Consider the following 22857-nt stretch of genomic DNA (forward strand, 5'->3'; position numbering starts at 1 on the left):
CAGCTGTATGCAGAAGTCCTGTGCTCTGCTGACTTGCATGCAGATCCGTGACAACAAATCCTTAGAAGAAGAAAAACAAACCTAGGACCACATTCTGCATACGAAAAAAGACGTTACTTGGAGCATGGAGTTCAGCATTTCGTATATATTACTTTGAGGGCGGGGGCGAGGTGTGCCTACTGCCCAATCGCACCCGTATTACAAAATCCTGTGTTTCTTTCCTGTGTTCTTTTCTACGGAGAGCTCTCACTTTGCTCTTAGGGAGAAATCAAAAGGTCTTTTCAAACCAGAGATTTGGACGACGTGCCACTCTTGATTTATTTTTGTTTTTACTATCTCTATGGGCAAAAGCAGAGAACAAGAACCGCGAAGCTGCGGGGGGGGGGGGAGCCGCTCTAGGAAAGACGTAAAGGGCATCTCATTAGTATTTCCTGCTTCGGCTGGGGAGACGCTCTGCGCTTTGTCGCCGGCCGTTACCTACAACGCTGAGGAAAGCAAAGGACGGAGGAGCACCATAGAGATGAGGAGAGCGGAAAGGCGCGCGGCGTGGTGGAAGCAAGCTCGGCTGCTCTAGGAATCCCCGAAGGAGAACTCGACGCCCGAAGTGAAATCCGGGTCACCGAACTGCATGGTCTCTTCCCCTCGGTCGGCGCGGGAAACGGGGCGGCGGGGTCTCGCGGAGTAGCCCCTCCCTCAGGAAAAGAGAGGTCAGTCCGTGACGGAGGAGGGGGGTGGATGGCGGGGGGGAGACTGGCAATCGGTGGGGAGGGAGGGGAGAGGGGCTGCGTGGCCTCAAGGGGGGGGGGTCCCAAAATGGGGCTTAAGGCGAGCTCAGCGGCATCCTTAATTCTGGGCCTGAAGAGGCCTGTTCGTTGGAACTCCCTGCCTATTGACGTCAAGGAGGCTCCACCTCACCGTACGCTTTTTCCAGCTCCTGCTGAAAGCCTTCGTGTTCTCTCAAGCCTAACCCAGATGCTTAGAAACTTGAAGTACTTTTCATCTGTTTTAGTGCTCTGACTTTTGTATGTTTGAAACTGAATTTTGTGAACAGGATTCCAGGTGGAAAAATCGAAACTTGAGACAGAATTGTTAGAACCAAAGACCAAGCTATTATCGAGAATGTACAACTTGCTGCTTAAATGGAACACTCAGGATGAGACAGTTAAATCAGCCATGATAAAATGGGCTCAGGACATTGGTTATAACATCACGTCTGAGGACTGGGAAAGGTTATGTACCACCGGTATGAAGTTTACGGCATGTAATGCCTTGAAAGAAAACATTATGAAAATGGTATACAGGTGGTACATGACCCCAGTCAAGCTTGCTAAGATTTACCATTTGTCCGATAATAAATGTTGGAAATGTAAGGAGGCTGAAGGGACATTCTTTCACCTCTGGTGGACCTGCCCAAGAGTGAAGGCCTTCTGGGAAATGATATATAATGAGTTAAAAAAGGTGTTTAAATACACTTTCCCTAAAAAACCGGAGGCATTTCTCCTGGGCATTGTCGGTCAGAAGGTGTTAAAGAAGGATAGAACTTTTTTTATGTATGCCACTACTGCAGCAAGGATTCTTATCGCTAAGCATTGGAAGACTCAAGATTTGCCCACACTGGAGGACTGGCAGACGCAACTGATGAACTACATGGAACTAGCTGAGATGACTGCCAGGATCCGAGATCTGGGAGAAGAAGCAATGGAAGAGGACTGGAAAAAATTTAAGGACTATTTGCAAAAGTATTATAAGTTATATGAACTTTGAGATGTCGTATGACTTGGAATGTTAGCTCCAGCAAGGGGAGTGGATTATATAAGAAACTGGATAATATTTATGAAAGAACCAAAGTTTAAACGTGCAAAAATAATAATATGCTATATTTCTAGTGTAAATGGAGAATAAGGGATTTAAACTTAAATTGCAATTGAAAGTACAAAGAAACACACGAAACAAGGGTACAACTTGCTGATAAATTTTATTGCTAAGAATGCATTAGGCGGGAGATGTGGGGAAGTCCGATAGAAATTTGAAAAAAGTTGTTGAAATGGTCGGGTCTTTTTTTTTCTTTTTTCTTTTTCTTCTTTTCTTCTTTCTATGTTCTTTCTGTTTTCTGCTGTATGTGTAACTGGAAAATGTAATAAAAATTATTATAAAAAAAAAAAAGAAACTGAATTTTGTGGGTTTTTGTAAACCGCTTTGAGGTTGGTTCCCCCCCCCCCCACTTTCACAATCTTAATGAAATAAATAAGGGAGCAAAATCCTTGGAAGTTGGGTTACCTCGCTCTGCAAACCAGGTTTCTTTGTTATATATAAATATATATATAGCCCTGCCTGCTTTGTAAAAAGCGTTATCAGTTGGATTTCTGCCTGCCATGTATCTGCTTGCTTACATTTCTTTGTCCCCTTTTCTCAAGGAACATAGGAAGATGTCATATACAGAGTCAGACGATTGGCCCATCTTGCTCAGTATTGTCTACATGCTGACTGGCAGTGACTCTGCAGGATTTCAGGCAGGGGGTCTCCCCCAACTCTACCTGGAGATGCCAGGGATTGAATTTGGGGCCTTCTGCTTGCAAGTGCAGATGCTCTGCCACTGAGCTGTGGCCCTTCCAGGGTTGTATGGATGATCCTTCTTCCTAACACAACTTTTTATCCTTGCAACATGGATGCAAGTTAGGCTTGACTTGAATGCTAGTTCCTAGGGTTCTGCTTGTGGCCTTTACCAGAGGCATCTTTGTGGGAACATAATGCTGGATTTGTTCTGATTCAGCAAGTGGCCTTTCCTTAAAGTTCCTATGAGAGGATGCCTAATCCAAAGTCACCAAGTGAGCTTCTTCACAGCTAAGTGGTGTTTTGAACCTGGATCCAGCCAATTGTAGTCTTAACACCACTGTACCATACTGACATTCCTATGAAGGATTCCTAGGGGGTGGGTGAGGGAGGGACTTAGCCGTGCTACATGTGGCTTTAAAACAACAACTGATGAATAACCACAAATCTCTAATTGAAACTAATTTACAGTTAGTTTCAAAGCCCTGCTCCTACATTTTTCATGTCCCCAAAGTACTGATGAGTGAAAACGAATGAAAGACACAGAAATCAGCGCCTGCCATCATATACAGTGGTACCTTGGGTTAAGAACTTAATTCGTTCTGGAGGTCCATTCTTAACCTGAGATACCATTTTAGCTAATGGAGCCTCGCGCCGCCGCCACACAATTTCTGTTCTCATCCTGAAGCAAAGTTATTAACCTGAAATACTATTTCTGGGTTAGTGGAGTCTGTAACCTGAAGCGTCTGTAACCCGAGGTTCCACTGTACAATGTATCAGCTTTATCCAGCCTGGTGACCTCCAGATGTCGTGGTCTGAAATGCACATCATTCCTGTTCATGCTGGTTGGAAATGATGGGAGTCCAACAACATCTGGAGGGCACCAGGGCTGCTGTACTAATAGTGAACATAAATATCTGTTGTGTTGGTCTTTACATAGATGGAACAGCACTGCCCATGCCCTGGAAAGTAGCAACAGCATTGCAAGGGTCCCAAAGTCTGCAAAAGTAAACACACACACACACACTGGAGTGACCGCAAAACAGCCCTCTGAGCACTGAGTATGCCCAAGTAATTGGAGGACGGTAGGAATGGAATGGGGCATACCAGAAGAATGCAGGATAGTAGCCAACTAGTCATGAGAAAGAGCATTCCCTGCCCCAACATTTAGTTGCACTTCCCACTTGTTGCCTGTATTTGACGTTGGAGTGAACAGCTGTTCAAGATGCAAGAGTCCAGTGGAGTGCCATTGAGAAATCCATGCCATTGATCCTTTCCTGTGAACATTGTTTTCAGATGCTTTGCTTCCTCCTTCACACATTAAAGAATGAGAAAAAACCCTTAGGTAACCTTGTTGAGGTGTCTTCCTTGCATACCCCTAGTATTCCAGAGTTGGCATATTGCAAATCCCAAATTATTCTGCATTCAGTGATTCATACTCAATCATTTGCAAAGAGGTGTGTTAATTTGAACAAATCTGGCGTGTTGTGTTTAGTTACCTAAATAATATCTCTTAAGACAAACATGCTTTTAACAGTTATGTAATTACACCAAGAATAGAAAATTGCACATCTATACAAGTCAGTATCTAGGTTTTAGGTACCAGACGGTAGAGAATTACAATGCCCTACATACAAACACACTCACACTCCTTTAATTCACAGGTGGCACCAAAATAGACACAGAATCACAGTTACCTCATAGCAAAGTCTTGTGTGTGTGAATTCTCCTTACAGGCCCACTTCAGGTTTGGGAGTGCCTTAGCAAATATTCTACAAGTAGGTTGAACAATGGTGTGGTCATCTGAGGAACTTCTTTCACGACCCACTTCCTTCCAGCAAATGAATCCGGGGTTGGGAGGAAGAGAATAAGTGTGTGTGTGTGTGTGTATCTATGCATGTATTCATTAGTCCTGTGGAAGAGCTCTCAAATAGACTTGTCACTGAAATTTGCCTAAAGCAAAATCAAAGTGAATCTGGAGGATCTTGTTCAGGAGAGTTAGAGGAATTTTGAAATGATTAATTAAATTTTTCAGGTGGGATTCCATTTTTTCTTTCTTTTTAATAACATGCGAGCAGCAGTCCCACCAGGAGCAAGATTGCCTTTGCTGACCTTATTTCCTTCAATGACCTTATTCAAAATCTGAATTTACTATGCATGCTGCACAGCTCAGCTAACACGGAGAAAAACAAGGTGGTGAATACTATCCCTCAAGGTTTTGAAGGCAGCTTTAAAACCGTTGGCACAGGAGTGGAAACAATTACAAAGATGTGCTCTAAAAAAAAATTTTTTGATGGTACCCAAAGAGTCAATTTTCATTTCATATGTGTGTATGTTACACACACATGTCATGTATTCCTTGGAAGGAATATCTCAGACCTCTTAAATGTGGTAACATATGCGAGAAAGGAAATATCAGTTTGAAATCACATATTCAAAGCATGCACAGTGCACAGACTTGATCCAAGCAAAATTGCTATAAGGAAATTAATGCTACATTAGCAGGCACATTTTAATTTCCTTTCAAAGCCCATGGTACCTCCCTTAAATTATTTCCTTAAGATAAAGATTTGAGTGAGCTAAAAAGTGCACCGTATAAGCCCCCTTCTAAGCCTTGCTATCCTTATTAAAAAGTGGGGTGGGGTGGGGGGAGAAGCACATCATTCTTATCATTTTGTCATTGATGGAAATTGACTCATTTTGTGCAAATCTAAGCATGCATAATTTTATTTTTTTTAAGATGGTGGTTAAGCAATTTATATTATTTGTTGCTGTGATCAGTTATTTTCCAAGATGATTTTCATTTGGATTGCTTAGGAATATAGGATTGTCTGTTTATACGGGAAACAGAATTTTAGAGCGTTAGGTTTTCAGAGGCAGTAAATTTCATGGGAGTTGCAGGTCTGCTGATATGGACGTGGACTTCACTGTCAGCAGGAGCTCTCCCATTAACTTAAATGGTGAAGAAAGGGATGGGGGATTATATAGCATTCTCCATCACTGAAGTCTCAGTGTGCACGTAACTCAATGTGCACACTGAGGCCCCCAGATTGGGCCAAATATGTTTAATGAATGCTCATTCCTTCTGCATTTACCATTTAGCTTTGTGCAGACAAATTCCTATGCGGGGGTTAATCAGACTTCAGAATTTCGCAAGATTACTAATAGAAGGAACCAGGAACATCAGGTTACTGTCTTCTACAACAGTGCGATTTTACCATTGATGCTAACTAGAATATAACATAGAATGCTATTTTTTAATATATAAAAAATCCTTTGTTCTTGAGCTTGCTGAGATCTGTGTGGATTTTCACAGCAGAAGACTCAGATTTAACTTTTGGTGCAGTAGGTTCTGAACTTCTTTGGAAGTTTATTGAGACATTTATCAGTGATAATTCAGGACTTCCTGAGATAGAAATGCTGTAGATATCTAAAGCTACTTCAGCATCCTGTTAATGCATGTTCAGAAGTCTTCCTATTGAACACCATCATAATTCATTCAAGAACTTCTGTATATAACATGGTGGAAGTCCTTTCAAATATCCCTCTGTTCTGATCCCTGTTGTAAATTAAGAAAAGCACTTTGTCCCCCATATTTTGTTTTAAATAGTTTACCGTGTGGATCAATTTAAATAATGTGGTTTTAAAAATTCATATATTTTCTGTGCAAGAGCTACTGCAAGTTACAGCGTATTGGATTGCAGCTAAATAAAGCTTGTGTACTAACCTTGCAACATAATATAAAATAATTGGTAATGCAGACCCATGTGCCATTTGCACCACACAATTATATCTGCCTTGCACACTGAGCGAAATCATATACTTGGAGACAAGGCCACAATCCATTGTAGAGTTGGCTCAGCAGAGCTTGTAGCTCAACATCTAGAACTTTCAGAGGCCAGGCTTCCAGTTAGTGGGCAAAACAGTGTTTTTTCTATGAGATAAAAAATAAATGTCCTTTCCGTTTGGTTAATAGTCATAAATATTTATGATTGTAGGAAAGTATGAACACAGTGCATGATTTATTGTATCATGTTCTTAATGCTCGACTATTGAAGTCAAAACATTTTCCCTATTTTTTCTTTTATGTAAAAAAACCCACAGGATTTAGTGTAGTATGTTTGAAAACAGGTCTGACCTGAGATTTGAAAAAGAATCAAGTTATGAATGTTTGTATTCAACACAATTTAATAAATATTATGTAATGTAACTATTTTTTTATCCACCCCAATAATCTCTTATTGATAACAAACTAAGCAGGAAGCAGAAAACTGCTCCATCTTACTGCCAAGAGACAGTGAGATGGAAATTATGAGAATACTGAGAAAAATGTGAAATAAATTAAACAGTACTTCATTGGCATGTTTAGGAATTTAAAAAACAAAACAACCAACCATAGTCAGTATTATACTGTCATAACACACTAATTACATTTGGCAATAAGAAGAAAGCAGTTATCTGAAAAGTGAATTCCAACCACCCTTAAGAGACTCATTCCAAAACACAAGACGAAAATTTGGTCTCACAGATACGTTATTAAACCTCCTTAAAACAAAACGAATACGAGCATTTGATACAGCTGAGCCAAAAGCAGTGCTTTGTTTAGAATCATTCAGTCTGGACTATGTGATTTCAAATGCCTGTGTAAAGCCTAGTTTCAGTGGTGGATGCTTTAAACAATGGTCAGGTCAGCCTTGCCTTTGTTCTGAAACGAGAACTACAGCAGATCAGTGCTGGGGATAAGAAGTGCAACCTTCTTTAGCTTTAGCTTTAGCCCAGGTGCCACTATGTGTTCTTACCGCCTTCTGTGTCTGCCGCTCTGTGTCCTGCCACTACTGACTCCACCTTCCTGTTAGCAGCCGTCCCGCAAATGGAGAGCTGCACTTTCAGGAGGACTGAATGTGTCTTAAAAGTATATGGAAAGCAGAGGTTTAGTCTGTGTGTTTGTGTATCACGGTACAAAGACCACCGACTAAAACTCTGGGAGAAGAATGTACTTATAATTGATTTTTTTTAAAACCAACCAGGAGGTTTCAGTGACCAAGAATGTCAAATGGTTGCTTGTATCATACACACCCATAAATTACAGTGATATATACAGTGGAATCTCAGTTTTTGAGAATCTCAGAAGTCGGAACATTTCAGCTTTCAAATGCCGAAAACCCAGAAGTAACCTCCAGTTTTCAAACGATTTTCGGAAGCTGAACGTGCCATGCGGCTTCCGTTTTGAGTTTCCCTATGGTATTGAGGCTTCCATATTGAGTTTTTGAACGTTTCAGAAGTCGAACAGTCTTCTGGAATGGATTATGTTCAAAATTCGAGGTTCCACTGTGTGTGTGTGTGTGTGTACAGGAAAGAGTTTTCCATTTCTGTTTAGATCAGGGGTCAGCAACGTGCAGCCCACGAAGACCGTTTTACCAGCCCACGAACCACCCCTGAACCAAGCCACCCACTCGGTGAGTTCCCCGCATGCTGCGCTAAAGCAGCACGGCGCGGGGACTCACCAAGTGGTGCCAGAAATTGCATCTGCGCATGCGCAGATACTGGAAATCATGTCTGCACATGTCCAGATGCCGAAAATCGCTTCTGCGCAGGCGGGATTTTCGGCGTCTAGGCTTGCACAGAAGCAATTTCTGGCGCCGCGGACATGCGCAGATGCGCTATCCGGCGTCGCGCTATGCCAGTCCGGCGCCCGGGTGATCTCCGTGGGAGTGATCCGGCCCATGGCCGGTAAACCTTGCCGACCCCTGGTTTAGATCAACTATCTTTCTATTAGTAATGTAATACCCTTATTAGGACTGAACCGCCTTTTATGTTTCCCAGAGCGGTGCACCCGGCTAGATGTTAAACAGAAGCGGGGTTGAAGAGATGAAGATTGTTGGTAAAAGGCAGAACACACCCTCAACTGTCTTACAGTTACCTATTTCAAAAAAATTATTTGCCTTAAGTAAGTTTGTGCCCAGTAGAGAGGATTTGAGTTGATATACCAAAGCTACCAGTTCCTCTTGGGGCAACAGGATGGTGTGGGGTAAGGCGGGAAAGGACATTTAGCCAGAATAAAAGTTATGTAAAACTCAAGGTCAGGGGTAAGCAACCTAAGGCCTGGGGGCTGGATGCGGCCCAATCACCTTCTAAATCCGGCCCACAGATGGCCCGGGAATCAGCGTGTTTTTACATAAGTAGAATGTGTGCTTTTATTTAAAATGCATCTCTGAGTTATTTGTGGGGCATAGGAATTCGTTCATTTTCTTTTTTCAAAATATAGTCCAGCCTACCACATGGTCTGAGGGACGGTGGACCGGCCCACGGCTGAAAAAGGTTGCTGACCCCTGCTCAGGATCTTACTACTTGAGTTATTGGTCTTACAGGTATCAATGCTACTGCCATTGGGCAAAATCATAGTAACAGTACTAGTAGCAGCGATAATAACTTCTGAAATGAAATGTGTTACAAATCTAGTATTTTTGCCAAACTACCATTTCCGGCCTAAGCATTATTGTGGACATAGCCATCAATGATGGCTAGCATAGTAAGATACTTCTTGCATGGTACAGAAAGTTGATTATCTCCAGGCAACATAATGCATTTTCATGAAAAATTAAAAGGGGTATTATCAGTCCAGTCCTCTTTATCAAGGTAGCTAAAATTCACAAACCTAGATATTTCCCTTCTATTTCCCATAGTTATTTATCCTTTTTACAATATCCAGTAAAGAACCGTAAATTAAATGACTAAAATTCTAAGTAAAAGATTATGTGACTTAAGAAAATGAATATAGTCATGGAAATCATGTGATTTCTCCTTCTAGTCTTTCCCCCAAATTTTGATGCAATATGTTCTGAAGTCCTCTTTTCCACATGTAAAATAGAGATAATTCTTCAATGCCTCACAGGAATACCATGAAAATAATCAGTTAACATTTTCAGGGATTCAAACATGGAAAGTTATATAAACGTTAAGTATTAGCTATGAAGAATGGTTAGAGAACCTAAGTCTCTATTATTCTTTCAAACGATAGTAGGCACTTAATTGAAGAGTATAGAAATTTAAAATGTAATATGAAATTAATCTTTTCTAAGGTTATTTAAGCTAATGGCATAGTAATGGCAAACTAATTTTACAGTGATTAAGAGACAATATACTCGGGGCTTCTAGTGAGGCTTTTGTTGAGGTAACGTACCTATCTTTGATGAGACTGAAGATAGAAAAATACATTGTACAGTATGCATCTCTAAGGAGATTCTCTATTGTGGGTTGGGTTGGAAACCCGTAGAGTGGAGGCAGCCTACAGACAGCCAATGTGGTCCCTTTTAAACAAAGAACGATGAGTTTGTCTTGCACACTGTAGCTTTGATAGAAGTCTTCTTACTTGGCAGCTGAATTCTCATGCAGCTGTATACCTCAATACTCCTCAGGCTCCTTGGCATGGACTCAATACAAATTATTTTGAGAAGTCTTTTAATAGCACGCACGGTAGGAATTACTCTAAGAAATTATCATGTTGATAAATAGTCTATCTTTATTACGTTGACATCTCTCTTCCATGATGGAACTTGCAGCACACAGGGTTCCCGGGTAATCTGATGTCCAGCCACTGACCAGAATTTAACCTGCTGCTTCTGCAGGGGTGTTGCATTGTATACCTTTAGGCCATGTTCAAGGTCAAGGCCAACCTGGTAGGCTCCAGATGTTGTAGGAGTATAACTCTCATCAGCTGCAGCCAGCACATTGTGAGAGTTATAGTCCAACAACATATGGGGAGCACTAGGTTGGTAAAGGGTCTTATAGCCAGAAACTGGGTCTTGGATGAAAACCAGTGCTTATTTTTCTGGCGGTACCCAATGATCCTTAATACTGGCACTTTCTTTTTCCTGGAGATGCTTGACCGCATGAGGAGACATGGCATGGGCAGTGCCACTCCAGGGCCCGGCTGCCACCGCCCTCCGGGAGCTGTTCCTGGACCCGATAACAGCTGCTGCTTCCTGTCAGCAGCAGCGTGGCTTGCCGGAGCGCATGAGTCCCGCTCCCTGTGGAGTGCAAGAGCAGGCAGTACAGTGTGTGATGCGCTTCCCCTGCAACGCACTGCACTCTGCTGTTGGCCATGTGCGGCTTGGTCGCCTCACTGGCAGCATTCACGATGGTCGTGGCAGGGTGGGCGCCGGAGCCACCAAAGTCACCGGAGCCACTGCGGCAAGAGTCCCAGGTAATATGAGAATGGGAGGGAGGGAGGCCTTCTGGCTTTAAGAGACCCTAAGGGTCATCTACTCCAATTCCCTGCAGTGTGGCCGGGGAAGTTGGTGCCATGGCCAGCGCCAAAACAAGCCCTCCTTGTGGGACCCCCTCCATTGTCTTTCCCAGTTTTGCTCTGGAATTCCTCTAACGCCAGCCTCTCTCTCTTTTTCAGACCTATGCTCAGTATAGCCGCTTTGCAGAAGGCACGATGAGGCAGTTGTACATGTGATCCAAGTTAAATCAGTGCAATCATTTTTCATAATGAGTACCTTAAGTAGTTACTTTGTGCCACTGAGTCAAAAAAGGAAGGCTGAAGAAACAGCAGAAATTGTTGAATCAACTTCTGATCCTTTCAAACATTGCAAAACTAACACTGAAGATACATGTGGTCAAGAGGATGGAGGTTCAGGCAAAGATTGGCCCGAATGTTGGACACTATTGCAGAAAAATGACTTCTGTCAGAGAAACGAGTGGCTCTTTGTCAACAATAAAAGGTTGGGCTGCAAAGTGTGCCGAGATGTCGGAGGTCTTCCTGTTGAAAAACGGATGGGAATGAAAATTTCAGTAGAGTGGGCCAATTGTAAAATTAGTCATTTTGGAGAGTCTCGAAAACAACAGTTAATGTCTTTAAGAAAAAAGATTTTTGAACACAAGGAAAGTGGAGCTCACAAAGCAGCTGAAAGGATAAAATCTGAGTCTAAAAATGAAAAGTTAGATAAAGTTGTCTTAAACACAACAAAAGTGTTTCGAACTGCTTACAAAGTTGCAAAGAAAAATCAAGCATTTAACAACTTTGAAGATGAAATAAATTTACAGGAACTTAATGGCCTAGACATGGGATATACCTTTCACTCTACAAATGCCTGCATTAATATTTTAAACCATATTGCAGATGAAATGAGAAAAACATTAATAAGCAACATAGTGAACTCTAAGAACAAAATATCCTTAATTATTGATGAATCAACAACAGTGAATAACAGAATAACTTTGATTGTTAGTATTCGCGTAGTTCTTCCCAAACATTCGGCTCCAGTAAGTCTTTTCCTAGATTTGATTGAGTTACAAGATACAACAGCAAGAGGAATTTTAAGCTCATTAATCAGTCATCTTGAGTCCCTAGGAATCTCAGAAGATTATTTAAAGGAGTATTTATTGTCTGTCACTTGTGATGGTGCTGCAGTGTTGTTTGGCGCACATGGTGGTGTAAAAAGGTTAATAAAAGAAAAATTTCCGAGTGTTGTCTTCTGGCGTTGTGCTAACCATCGTCTGGAATTGTCTGTCAGTGACACAGTGAACAAAGTGGTTGGAGTTAATCACTTTAAGAATTTTATGGACAAACTCTATGTGACTTACCACGCTTCACCCGAGAATGCTAGGGAATTGGAGGAATGTGCAGCAACTCTAGAACTTCAGCTTCTGAAAATTGGAAGGATTTTAAGCACTCGCTGGGTTGCTTCTAGCTTTTGCACAGTTTTCGCAGTTTGGCAAGATTATGAAGCACTGGTTTATCACTTTCAGGAGGCAAAAGAAGACAGGAGAAGAAGCAAAACAGATCGCTGTCTTTATGAGGGTCTCTTACGGACAATAACATCATGTGAATTTGTTCTCGATTTGGGTCTTATGTGTGATGCTCTCCAAGTTCTCAGTGAACTAAGCTTGGATTTACAAGAGCGAAATATTGATTTGTTTACAGCAGACAGGAAGATAAAGAACACAGTTCAACTTTTTGAAGAACGAATTGAAAATCCTGGTCCATACTATAATATTGCTCTTCAAAGTCAGAAGACCATGAAGTTCAAAGGGAGTGAGCTCCACAAAAATGAAAAACTTGCCCCTACAATAAGTTCATCTGCTTTCTATGAAAGTCTGAAAGAAACTGTTAGAAAGTGTATACTTGAAGGAGATGATGCTGATTTGCCTGAATGTGCCAAGGTTTTAGATTCCAAATATTGGCCAGAAAATCCTGGAAAGCAATTAACCTTTGGTGAAACTGAAATTAGAAAACTAGCACAAAAGTTTTGCTTAAATGAAAAGGAAACAATTCTTGGCTTTCATGAATATCTTGAAGAAAATGAAGTCCCAGACAAATTACTTCCTCTAATGCACGCTTTAAACACAATTGCAATATCTTCGACTGAATGTGAAAGAGGATTATCTCAGATGAATCTTACAGTAACTTCATCAAGATCATCTCTGGTTATTCGGACAGTTTCTTCTCTGATGTTCATCAGGATGGTAGGACCACCTCTTACTCAATTCAATCCTACCAAATATGTTGAATCATGGCTGCTACAAGGGCATCATAATGCAGTTGATACAAAAAGCAGGAAGCGATCTAGAGAAGATGAGGGTACATCGGAGGATGTATCAAAAGTGTGGCACTTACTCTAACAACTTCATGGTGAGTACCGGCATCGTTTTTTTCTCCAAAAAAGAAATGAAAAAAAGCACTGATGAAAACCATCAGTGCAAGTGATTTTCTGTGCCTGCTTTTGTTCTAGTTTGGTGACATGATTTAGTTCAATTTCATCACCTGTAACAATTCATACATTTTACAACTTATTCCACAAAATGCACTTCTGCTGGAAAATCGACACTTCAGATTTCCTCTCCCTCTTTCTTTTTAAGTCCTATTTGCCTTTCTGTCATCGGAAACAGTAGCAATGTTCATTACAGAGGTGGATCCTGCTTGGAAATGTTTTAGAGTTACGCTCCATATACTAAATTTATGATAACCTGTTTTTTGAAAAAAAGCTTTCAAAATGAAGTCTTCAGCTAATGCCAGCAGAGGTGACACAGGAATAGCTCATGATGGAAACCAGAGATGTGAAACCTGTGGACCTCCTGAGTTGGTGGACTCCGATTTCTGAGTCGTAGCCAGCTTGGCTGAACTCTTCCAGCATTTGGAGGGCCAGAGGTTCTCTGTCCCTGTGTAACTGTGCTCCTTAGGAAGAAAGGAAGCTAGCTTATATTGTCAGATCCGTGGTCCATCTAACTTACCATTGCCTACACTGACTGGCAGCAGCTGCCCAGGGTTTTAGACAGGGAACATTCCCAGCGCTACCTGGAGATGTTGGGGAATTGAAGCTGTGGCCTTCTGCATGCAAAGCAGATGCTCTTATCACTACAGCCCTTTCCCTTACCCCTCCAAGCACTGTACCCAGACCCCACAAAATGTTTGAGCAAGACAATGTAGCCCACAAGAGATGTGGTATTGATTGGCAGCTGGAGATGCATTTTACACTGTGATGAGTGCCTAACAGATTATCAGCATGCCTCACTGATGTAAATGGCCTTGGGAACTAAGGCACTTGGATAATAAGACGTTTGAATCAATTGGAATATTACTTACTGAGAGGTTCACTAATAAGCTGCTGCATTCACAGCCAACACAATTAAGGGATTTCAGTAGTCAAACTTCTTACAATAGGAGTTTTAGCCCACTAGTTTCCTTTTCTGCCTAAGCTTTGGATCCTGAAGATATGCAAGGCCAGCATCCATTAAGCAACAGAATGTGTGTGACCTTCCATTATGAAAATGCTGTTTGTTTTCTGCTAATTATGCTTAAAAAATGAGATAGAGTGGGAGTGAGATGGCAGTGACATTGGATTGGCATAAATTAGTTTATTACAGTAGAATAGTGGGCGAAGGGGGGAATGACACCCTAGAGATTACTTGAACTCATACATTTCTGCTGCCAAAGTTTACAGGCCTGTAAATTTAAATGTAGAATTTTTGTAGGCAGAATGCATTGACAAATATGCCTAATGGTAATACATCTAGTTCTGAGCCTCAGAACAGGTCAATAATAATGCTTATATTGATAGCAGCAATGTAGGAGATGTTATTTGGTATTAAAGCTAAAATCCATGTTATCCCCTTAATCATAATTACATTAATATTGACAGGCCCTTGACAATACCCACTTTACTATTGATAGATTTCTGTCAATAATGCATTTCTAAATAAAATATATTCATTCATAATTTGTACAATACTCAGTAAGCAATGCTAAAGTATATCAGGAGAAATACCTATTTTATTGGTGATATACAGCAAATTGTTTTCTTACAGTGCATGTTTTGCAAGAGGGATTCCTGAATTTAGTTAAATAAAAAATGAGCAATATATTACATTATTTAAAAGAGCTGTTGGACAAATATAAAAACATGGCATGCGGTTTACTTTTGGAAAGGAAAGCAGTGTGGCATTACAAGGAAAAGCTGGTCAGAAACATCTCAAATACATTTAAAACCTGCACCACGTCATCTTTAAAATATTATTTTAAAGTATATATACTGATATTTGGCAACATTTCTCCCCCCTCGAGAATTCTTATTTGCTTTGCTTGATCACACTCTTCACAGAGCATTGCTATTGATAATATTCTTAAAGGTTTCCATTTGAAGCCTTATAGTTATCAGTGATTTGACTAAGATGGTGGAAAGGGGTTTCTAGAGGCTTTGTACTTTCATAGAATATCTCTCAGCTTCATAGGGCATAAGATAATTAAAATTGGTGTGGTGCTGTTTGTAAGAGTGTGAGTTGTGGGTCAGGAAGTTGCTGATTCAAATCTCATCTCTGCCACAAACTCTCTGGAACTAGCTGACCTTAAGCAAGCCTCTCTATTATCTTAGCCTCAAGCCCATGGCAGTGGAGGAGATATTCTGACTGTATCTAACTTTTCGCTATCTCCTCTTTAAGCCCTGAGATGTTCTAGGACAATGAGTTTCTAAACTTGCTTCACCCAGGAATGTACATTCCTGCCAAGGAATGTATTACAGGGCAGATTTGGGGGGAGGTTCCAAGTCTTACGCTCCGTTCTTTGGAGTGCCAGCCAATTTGTTTATCTTATTTAAAGCATGTTTATGCCACTTTTCATCCAAAAAGCTTCCAAGACAGTTAAAAAAAAATACAATTACATAAGTATTGTGGGGTTTTTTTAAGGCCACTAAAACTCTTCAGCTTGTTAAAAAGGTCTAGTGATGGTTGACCAACTGATTTTAAGCAAAATTTGTCTATCGTGACTGATCTTGTCTGGGAGGATGCCTGGAACATAGACAACCCCCTTTCTAGAAGCATTTTGAACAGAATTCAGTACGATAGGCCTGCAACATAGGTGGGGCTTATATTCTAGGGATTGCACCTAAAGCCAACATTGTGTATACAGTGGAACCTCTAGGAAATCATAGAATTGAGTTATGAGTTGCTCGTTTTCTCTGGTCACATTCCCCTTTTACTATATTTCCCCTCCCTCTTTAAAACCTATTTTATTGCATAATCTTTATTTTGAGAGGTTGCACAGAATCTCCATTGTATTATGGAAAACTAGCCACACCTAGAGAACTATAGCATATTTATAGCAAAAACAATTGTATAACCATAAGGCATGTTTTAGTGTTAGAAATGATATGCAATGTGTTGTTTGAGTTAGGGATATAGATACGTTACAACTTTCACATCTGTATAACGTTTGTAATAATCCTTGTCACATATATTGGCGACCATTGTGTCATGGGTGTCCACAGAAATAAATGTGGAGGCGCAAGGTCTATGACTTGTAACTACAAATTGTTGAATGGAATATTATCAGTCTTCATATGACTGAACCCCACACATCATTATATGGTGCTGAAGAGAAGCAACAAGAAACCGTGGTGGTGCACTGTATTGTTTGGGATTACACATTTCAAAACTAACTGCTAACAAATTGCTTTATTTGTCCATTTAACAATAACAGAGTTAAGGCAGGAGAAAGACACACAGCTTCAAATTTTCCATTGAACAACAATACTGTTTGATTCTAAACCAAATTAAAAACTCCTAAGGCTGCATTTCACACCTTTTACACAGAATCTGCCTTGGCTGTAGTGAACAACAGACATAAGGTCTGAAGCTAGTCAGAATTTATTTATTTATTTTTTGTTAATGCTTGCCTGTCCATAACATAAAGGAAAATATAATACAAAGTGGATCACAGTTCAAACAAAAACTGGAGCCTCTGAGAGTCTTGGCCAAAACAATCAATCATTTCTTTTATAAATTTCTCCTTGGGATAGGTCTTCAACTTTTCTCCATGGTCACTCCACAAACACAAGCCAGACGATCGATCTTCACTCATTGTTGTACATCGCCATTTCTTCACCCTGCACAGAGTGCTAAAGGATCAGTCATAACTGCATGTTATAACTGGAAGGGAAAGTGCTGTATGGATGGCCATTAAAATAGCAAGGAATGGTTCAGTATGGTTCAGTAGTTTAAAGACTCATGTTGCATATTTCACACAATGATTCATCCCCAACAGTTTCAGTTTGTAAAGATCCTGAAGGAAACTGACATGAGTTTTAAAGTATTCCCCCCCCCCCCCGCAATGCTGTACACCTGTGATCATAGTCGTTTTAGCAAACTCTATGCAGGTTAGTTCACTGTTATTGGTGAAGCTCATCATGATGGGTTATGCAGTGCAACCTAGTGACAGAAAAGTGTCCCAATATCTCAGGTAATAAGCGAATCCAGGTAGGGAATATTGATGGACCAAGGGTAGAACTCTTCTGTGGATTGGTTGGGTTGATCGGCACAGTTTTGCTGTTGTGTTGCTTCTCTAGGTGTTTTAAGTTCTACATCAACTTCATCTGCAGGTTTCTTGCACTTCTCTATTGTTGTGCTAAAGCTTCCTTGTGTTTCCAGCAACGCTTGTATATATGCTTTCATGTCCATTACATCTATCTTTATAGAGCTCGGGGAACTGTCTGTATGAAAGAATAAATGAAAGAATGTTTGTTTATGATCACAAGACTGAAAATAAAAGTCTGTGTTTGTGATCCACACAGCAAGTTGTCTTGGTGTTACATGATGTTGTGAGTTGCGGGACCATACTTGTGTAAGTTTCTGCAGATACACTCTTGTATTTTGGAGTCCATCATGCTTCACACAACATTGGTATGTTGGGTATTAGATTTTGTCTTTGGATGCTCTCACAGAAAAAAGGTTGGCTTCAATTGTGTGCGCTGTATTACACACATAACTTAACTGTTTAGATCATTTACAGTGAGATGGACTCTATGGGATGTGCAGTGGACAAGGGTTGCCTAAGAATAACTTGCCCTGCTTGAGCTCCACCTTCTTTTCCTGCCGTGGTTGAACAGCCCTTGTATCCTTCTCCAAGTAATTTATAGCAATCTAGTCCAAAATCAAAACAAGCAGATAAAATTGTGTTGGCTATGCCTGCTGGTCTGAGATGAAAGTGAACCCATGGAATTCCTCATGAGTAGATTCATTGTTTCCCCATTGTCAGATTTTAGATTGTAACCTCCTCAAGGCAGGGACTTCCGCTCTTGTACTCTGTAACGTTCTGTGCATAGTGATGGTGCACTGTGAATAATTGGAGCAGAAAATTTAATCATACCAGTTCAAACATTTATATAAGTTAAGCACACTGTTCTGCCACATGTGGACCTAGCACCGTTTCTGGGAGAAGTCTTGAATCTCTGAGCCATCTTCACATTTCATAAAAGCAATTGACTGGTTCAGTTCCATTTAAGACCATGAGGGAATTAATGAGACTGATTGCTGACTGACAGCAGGAAGTTGTGCTTGTATAGAATGGAAAAATAGGAGGCAACTGCCTAAAATGTACAGCCTCTAGTCCAGGCATCCCCAAACTCAGCCCTCCAGGTGTTTTGGGACTACAACTCCCATCATCCCTAGCTAGCAGGACCAATGGTCAGGGATGATGGGAATTGTAGCCCCAAAACACCTGGAGGGCCGAGTTTGGGGGCGCCTGTTCTAGACAGTGCTGAAAGCCTGAGACCAAGGTATTGCAAGGTCACCAGCTGTCCATCACCAGATGAAAAATAAATACACCACCTCAACTGACTCGGGCTTGAACCATCATGAAATCAGTAGAGTGCAGAACTCTGTCCAGATTTCAAACAATCTATTCCAGTGTTTAGCACAATACAACCTAGCAGTTCTTCTGCCATAGATCCCTTGGTCCTCATTGTATGTTGCAGAAAACCCTGGGATTCCCAACAGCACCAGCAAGCATTCCTACATCTCACTTGCAAAAGGACATTCCCATCATTACCCCATTGCCCCTTGCAGTGCTTAGCTGCAAGGGATATTGGAGCATGTACACAGGTCATGCTGGCTGATGGTGGCATCCAGCAGATTTGGCCAGTGCTCTGCATGCTCCCTGCAAAAAAACACAAGCAACACCTGATGCTTTCTTGCAAGGAAGCAGCTTTCGTCTGAATGTTGGTTTTAGTTTAAAAGAAGCAAAAATTCTTTTTAAGTACCTAAAGTTTGTCACAGTCTCTGCTACACTGTTATGTATATTAATTTGATACGCTTACCTTCTCTCATGCATGCTTTTCATTCATATTCTTCCATATCATTTTGTATGGCAAGTGCTTATGCGGCAACAATTTCTTCTTTATCTTACCCATATGTCTACTTAAAATACCCAACTTCCACATTTAAGGCATGTTAACTATTTTAACTGCAATACAATTCCTCCCCTAAGAAGTTCCTCTTAATTTTCATATTTGATAATAACTTCCGCCATAGGAAGTGCTGTGATTTTCTTAGGGAACACTTGCACCTATGAAATAGCCATTAAAAAAGAGAGAGAGTGAGTTTGGAATAAGCTTTTGCCTTTTTCCTAAAACCAAATACTTATCTTTCTGGGGAAGAGTGGAGGGTTGAGAGAAAACTATTTAAAAATAAAAAAGTAATTGGTGTTTGTGTGTTCAGCCTATTGCACCATGCTTCACATTTAATTATAAATTTAATTGTTGATTGCACATTCTAAGCTTCAGTTGAAAGATTAATACCAACCATATAGGGTGAAAATTATGTGAGCATTACTGTCGCTGAGTATGTATATACAGTGTTTGTTCTTGGAGAACTAATAGGAGAGGGTAGCAAACTCGGGTTTCAAACCTCTGCTTACCATTGAATGACCTTGGGGTAAGTTGCACTTTCCCAGCTTTGAATTCTTGGGTGATCTAGCTCACAAAGTTGTTATCAACATGAAATACTTCCTTTAAATCCTAATAAATTGTAATTTAAATTAATATGATAATATATATCTTTAAATCTCTTCTTTTATCATAGAAAGCCACGTGTTGACAATGGCATCTGGCGATGACAATGGCAAGAAAGTGACTCCTGTGCTCAGAATAAGTCAGCTTGATGCCCTTGAACTGAACAAAGCATTGGAACAGCTGGTTTGGTCCCAGTTTACTCGCTGTTTTCAGGGATTTAAACCCGGACTGTTGGCTCGCTTTGAACCAGAGCTTAAAGCCTCCTTGTGGCTTTTTTTGTGGAGATTCACTGTCTACTCCAAGAATGCAACTGTGGGGCAAGCTATTCTGAACATTCAGTACAAGAACGACTTATCCCAGATGCAGAAATACCAGGCGTTGAGCAAGCAACAGAAATATTGGTACCTTATTTGCACCGTCGGTGGGAAGTGGCTGGAAGAAAGGTGTTATGGTTTATTTAGCAATCGTCCATTGGAGTCATTCCGGAAGACAAAGTACTTTATTAACATAGTCTTTGGGCTCATCAGGCTTTGTGAATTGCTGAACTTCCTCGCTTTTCTTCAGAAGGGAAAGTTTGCTACACTCACTGAACGTATTTTACGAATCAGATCAGTGTTCTGCCAGCCGCAGAGTGTCCGTCAGATTGGATTTGAATACACAAACAGGGAACTCCTGTGGCATGGGTTTGCTGAATTTCTTATTTTTCTTTTACCACTTATTAACATGCAAAAGCTCAAACTCAAAGTCTCTTCTTGGTCACTACCTATTTCAGTGGGTACCAGAAATGAAAATAATTCAGCAACATGTTGCAAGGAATGTTCTCTGTGTGGAGAGTGGCCCACTCTTCCTCACACCATTGGCTGTTCACATGTTTTTTGTTATTATTGTATTAAAAGCAACTACTTACTTGATTTGTATTTTACTTGTCCTAAATGTGGCACAGAGGTGCAAGATCTGCAGCCATTAAAGTATAAGTTAGAAATGAAAGAGGTAGATACACATTAAGCTTGTTTAGGCTTTCCTCAAATCCATAATTATGTATAACTTGTGGATTCTATGGGACTATTCAATCCTGATAGTTAAATTTAGCCTACAGTAATTTTAACCTTTCTGTAATACTGGAATTCTCTTATTCTGTGCTACTTTGTAGGTTTTGTTACTTAAGTGTAAAATTATCAACAGCTATAAAAAGATTGTGATTTTCAAAGAATTGCAAACTCAGTAGAACTGTAAATAAAGAACAAAATAGTGATTAAACTCTGTCCATTTTATTTATATCATCATAAGTCAGTGCATTCAAAGAAAACCCTTTTTTAAGGTAACTGAATAAGTCGGTAGAGCATGAGCCTCTTCATCTCAGGGTCGTTGGTTGAAGCCCCACATTGGGCAAAACATTCCTGCATTGCAAGGGGGTTGGACTAGATGACCCTCATGGTCCCTCCAGCTCTGCAATTCTATGATACATAAGTTAAGGTTACCAGACGTCCTCGTTTCCCGGGGACAGTCCCTGGATTTACAAACCAGTCCCCACACAAAATCCATTGAAGTTGAAAAGTGTCCCCGGATTCATTGGAAAAAACTTGGTAACCTTAACCTAAGTGCAGCCACTTGTAATAGGTTACATGTAATATAACCACATGGGTGCCAAGAAAAGGAGAGAAGAGATGGCATCATTAAAAGCTGCCACAAACTGTGTGGGAAGCTATTTCATACTATTGTTTCTCAAGTAGTGCTGGGCCCATTCAGAGTGTTATATACAGTTCAACCACACTTGGTTGTATTCTGTGGATGGTATGGGAGTAAACCAGTAAAAGTAATAATATTTAAAAAGGTGTAACAGTTTTATTAATTTCAGTGAGTCTACCCTGAGTATGATTTAGTTGCATAGAGACAACTGCACCTGCAAACTAGTATTATTATTATTATTATTATTATCAGGGATGCGGGTGGCGCTGTGGGTTAAAGCCTCAGTGCCTAGGGCTTGCCGATCGAAAGGTCGGCGGTTCGAATCCCCGCGGCGGGGTGCGCTCCCGTCGCTCGGTCCCAGCGCCTGCCAACCTAGCAGTTCGAAAGCACTCCCGGGTGCAAGTAGATAAATAGGGACCGCTTACTAGCGGGAAGGTAAACGGCGTTTCCGTGTGCGGCTCTGGCTCGCCAGAGCAGCAATGTCACGCTGGCCACGTGACCCGGAAGTGTCTTTGGACAGCGCTGGCCCCCGGCCTCTTGAGTGAGATGGGCGCACAACCCTAGAGTCTGTCAAGACTGGCCCGTACGGGCAGGGGTACCTTTACCTTTTATACCCGGGGGTCTCAGGACGGTTCACAGAATAAAATCATGCCTGCAAGCGCTCCAATTGGAGAACAGCCTTTACCAAAGGGGTCATGGGCTTTGAAGACACTCGAACTCAGGACGCAAGGGAGAAACATGCTGAGAGGAAGGCACGCTTGGCAAATCCACACTGTGACCAACTCCCACCCAGAAACCAATGTCCCCACTGTGGAAGGACGTGTGGATCTAGAATTGGCCTCCACAGTCACTTACAGACTCGTTGTTAAAACCATGTTTATGGAAGACAGTCTTACTCAGCTACGAGTGATTGCAGCAGCAGAAGAAGAAGAGACCACAAAATACCTAATAAAAATAAAAAACAACAACCCAATAGCCCCCCCCCCCAAAAAAAAACATTTTTAAAGGGCATAGGATGTAAATTGAATCAACCAAATTAGGCTTGACTTGCAAATACTTGAGGGCCAATCCACAAACCTTATTGTGGTTGCATCCCCCAGTGCTGTTTGGCCTCCAATAGGTTCAGAGGCTTTACTGAACTTTCCGAGAGCTCCTTGGAACACACAAGCTGTGGTTTGCCTTCCAATTGTTGCATCTGGGCTTGATGAGGCAGGTGACCCTCACCTGTTCCCAGCCTTCTCCAGCTGAGGAATCACTCAGCTCCTCCAGCTAACAAGCACCACCTGGCCAGCTGGGCTGTGGGCCCTCACCTGCCTCAGCCTCCTAGAACATTCCTCCC

At 41.2% G+C, this 22857-nt stretch overlaps 1 protein-coding gene across 6 annotated transcripts; it reads left to right on the plus strand.

Annotated features, from left to right (window-relative positions):
* The first annotated feature begins 439 nt into the window (after window positions 1–439).
* On the plus strand, window positions 440–21089 carry PEX2 (peroxisomal biogenesis factor 2). Of its 6 annotated transcripts, XM_077932901.1 has the most exons (4): window positions 440–707; window positions 2415–10753; window positions 10955–13186; window positions 19903–19933. In XM_077932901.1, exon 3 carries the CDS (start codon window positions 11044–11046, stop codon window positions 13174–13176), a length of 2133 nt encoding a protein of 710 aa, XP_077789027.1. In that variant the 5' UTR covers window positions 440–707; window positions 2415–10753; window positions 10955–11043; the 3' UTR covers window positions 13177–13186; window positions 19903–19933. The 6 variants fall into 6 exon arrangements, with proteins under 6 accessions (XP_077789027.1, XP_028592483.2, XP_028592484.2 ...); XM_028736650.2 differs by lacking the exon at window positions 2415–10753 and having other exon boundaries at window positions 441–707; XM_077932902.1 differs by lacking the exons at window positions 440–707; window positions 2415–10753 and adding an exon at window positions 817–989.
* The last annotated feature ends 1768 nt before the right edge of the window (window positions 21090–22857 follow it).

This window comes from Podarcis muralis, chromosome 8 (assembly GCF_964188315.1).
Source record: "Podarcis muralis chromosome 8, rPodMur119.hap1.1, whole genome shotgun sequence".
Lineage (NCBI taxonomy): Eukaryota > Metazoa > Chordata > Lepidosauria > Squamata > Lacertidae > Podarcis > Podarcis muralis.

Bases quoted from the DNA above. Each gene is read 5' to 3' on its own strand.
- PEX2 (XM_077932901.1), top strand. From the start codon at position 11,044: ATGAGTACCTTAAGTAGTTACTTTGTGCCACTGAGTCAAAAAAGGAAG.